Genomic DNA, 497 nt, shown 5'->3' on the forward strand with positions numbered 1-497 from the left:
GCCGCACCACCCCCAACCAGACCCAAGGTGGGGGGCCTGATTAAATTATTCTATTTTCCCAACATGGACCCTTTCCCTAAAAGCTTTTAGAAAGTGCCCACCATCATGTGCTGACCAATAACTTCAAAAGTTCTACTCAGAAACTCAGCATAGGGAATAGGATTAAGCCCAAAGGATTTAAATGACTGGATAAGGCTAGACTAGATGTAGAAAGAGGAATAAACCATGAGTGTGACTGAATAGTTTTCCAGTATCATGTTTCAACAGTCATATTTGACTTATTAATTTGTAGACAATGTATTAATATCAGATCTTCTCTTTCAGAACTGTTTAAATCATGGATGAACAAAGTAAGTAATTTAACTGTTTACTTTTATCTGTATAATATTAAATTTATTGTTAGCTTATTTGTCCTGTTTCATTCAGTTTCAAAAAAATATATATATATAGTGTTTATGCTCCAGAATCCAATGTCTAGTTCAGTATTTTGACTATTG

General features: G+C 34.0%; 1 protein-coding gene across 1 annotated transcript in view; it reads left to right on the forward strand.

Annotated features, from left to right (window-relative positions):
* The first annotated feature begins 327 nt into the window (after positions 1 to 327).
* The window catches only part of LOC103604837 (phospholipid scramblase 1-like), a 14,873-nt gene continuing 14,703 nt past the window's right edge, over positions 328 to 497 (forward strand). Inside the window, exon 1 of the mRNA XM_008589417.1 lies at positions 328 to 350. Within this exon, the coding sequence (XP_008587639.1) occupies positions 338 to 350 (13 nt within the window). The 5' untranslated portion in view covers positions 328 to 337. The remainder of the gene's footprint in view (positions 351 to 497) is intronic.

Source organism: Galeopterus variegatus, unplaced genomic scaffold (genome assembly GCF_000696425.1).
Source record: "Galeopterus variegatus unplaced genomic scaffold, G_variegatus-3.0.2 Scaffold5426, whole genome shotgun sequence".
In the NCBI taxonomy this organism is placed as follows: domain Eukaryota; kingdom Metazoa; phylum Chordata; class Mammalia; order Dermoptera; family Cynocephalidae; genus Galeopterus; species Galeopterus variegatus.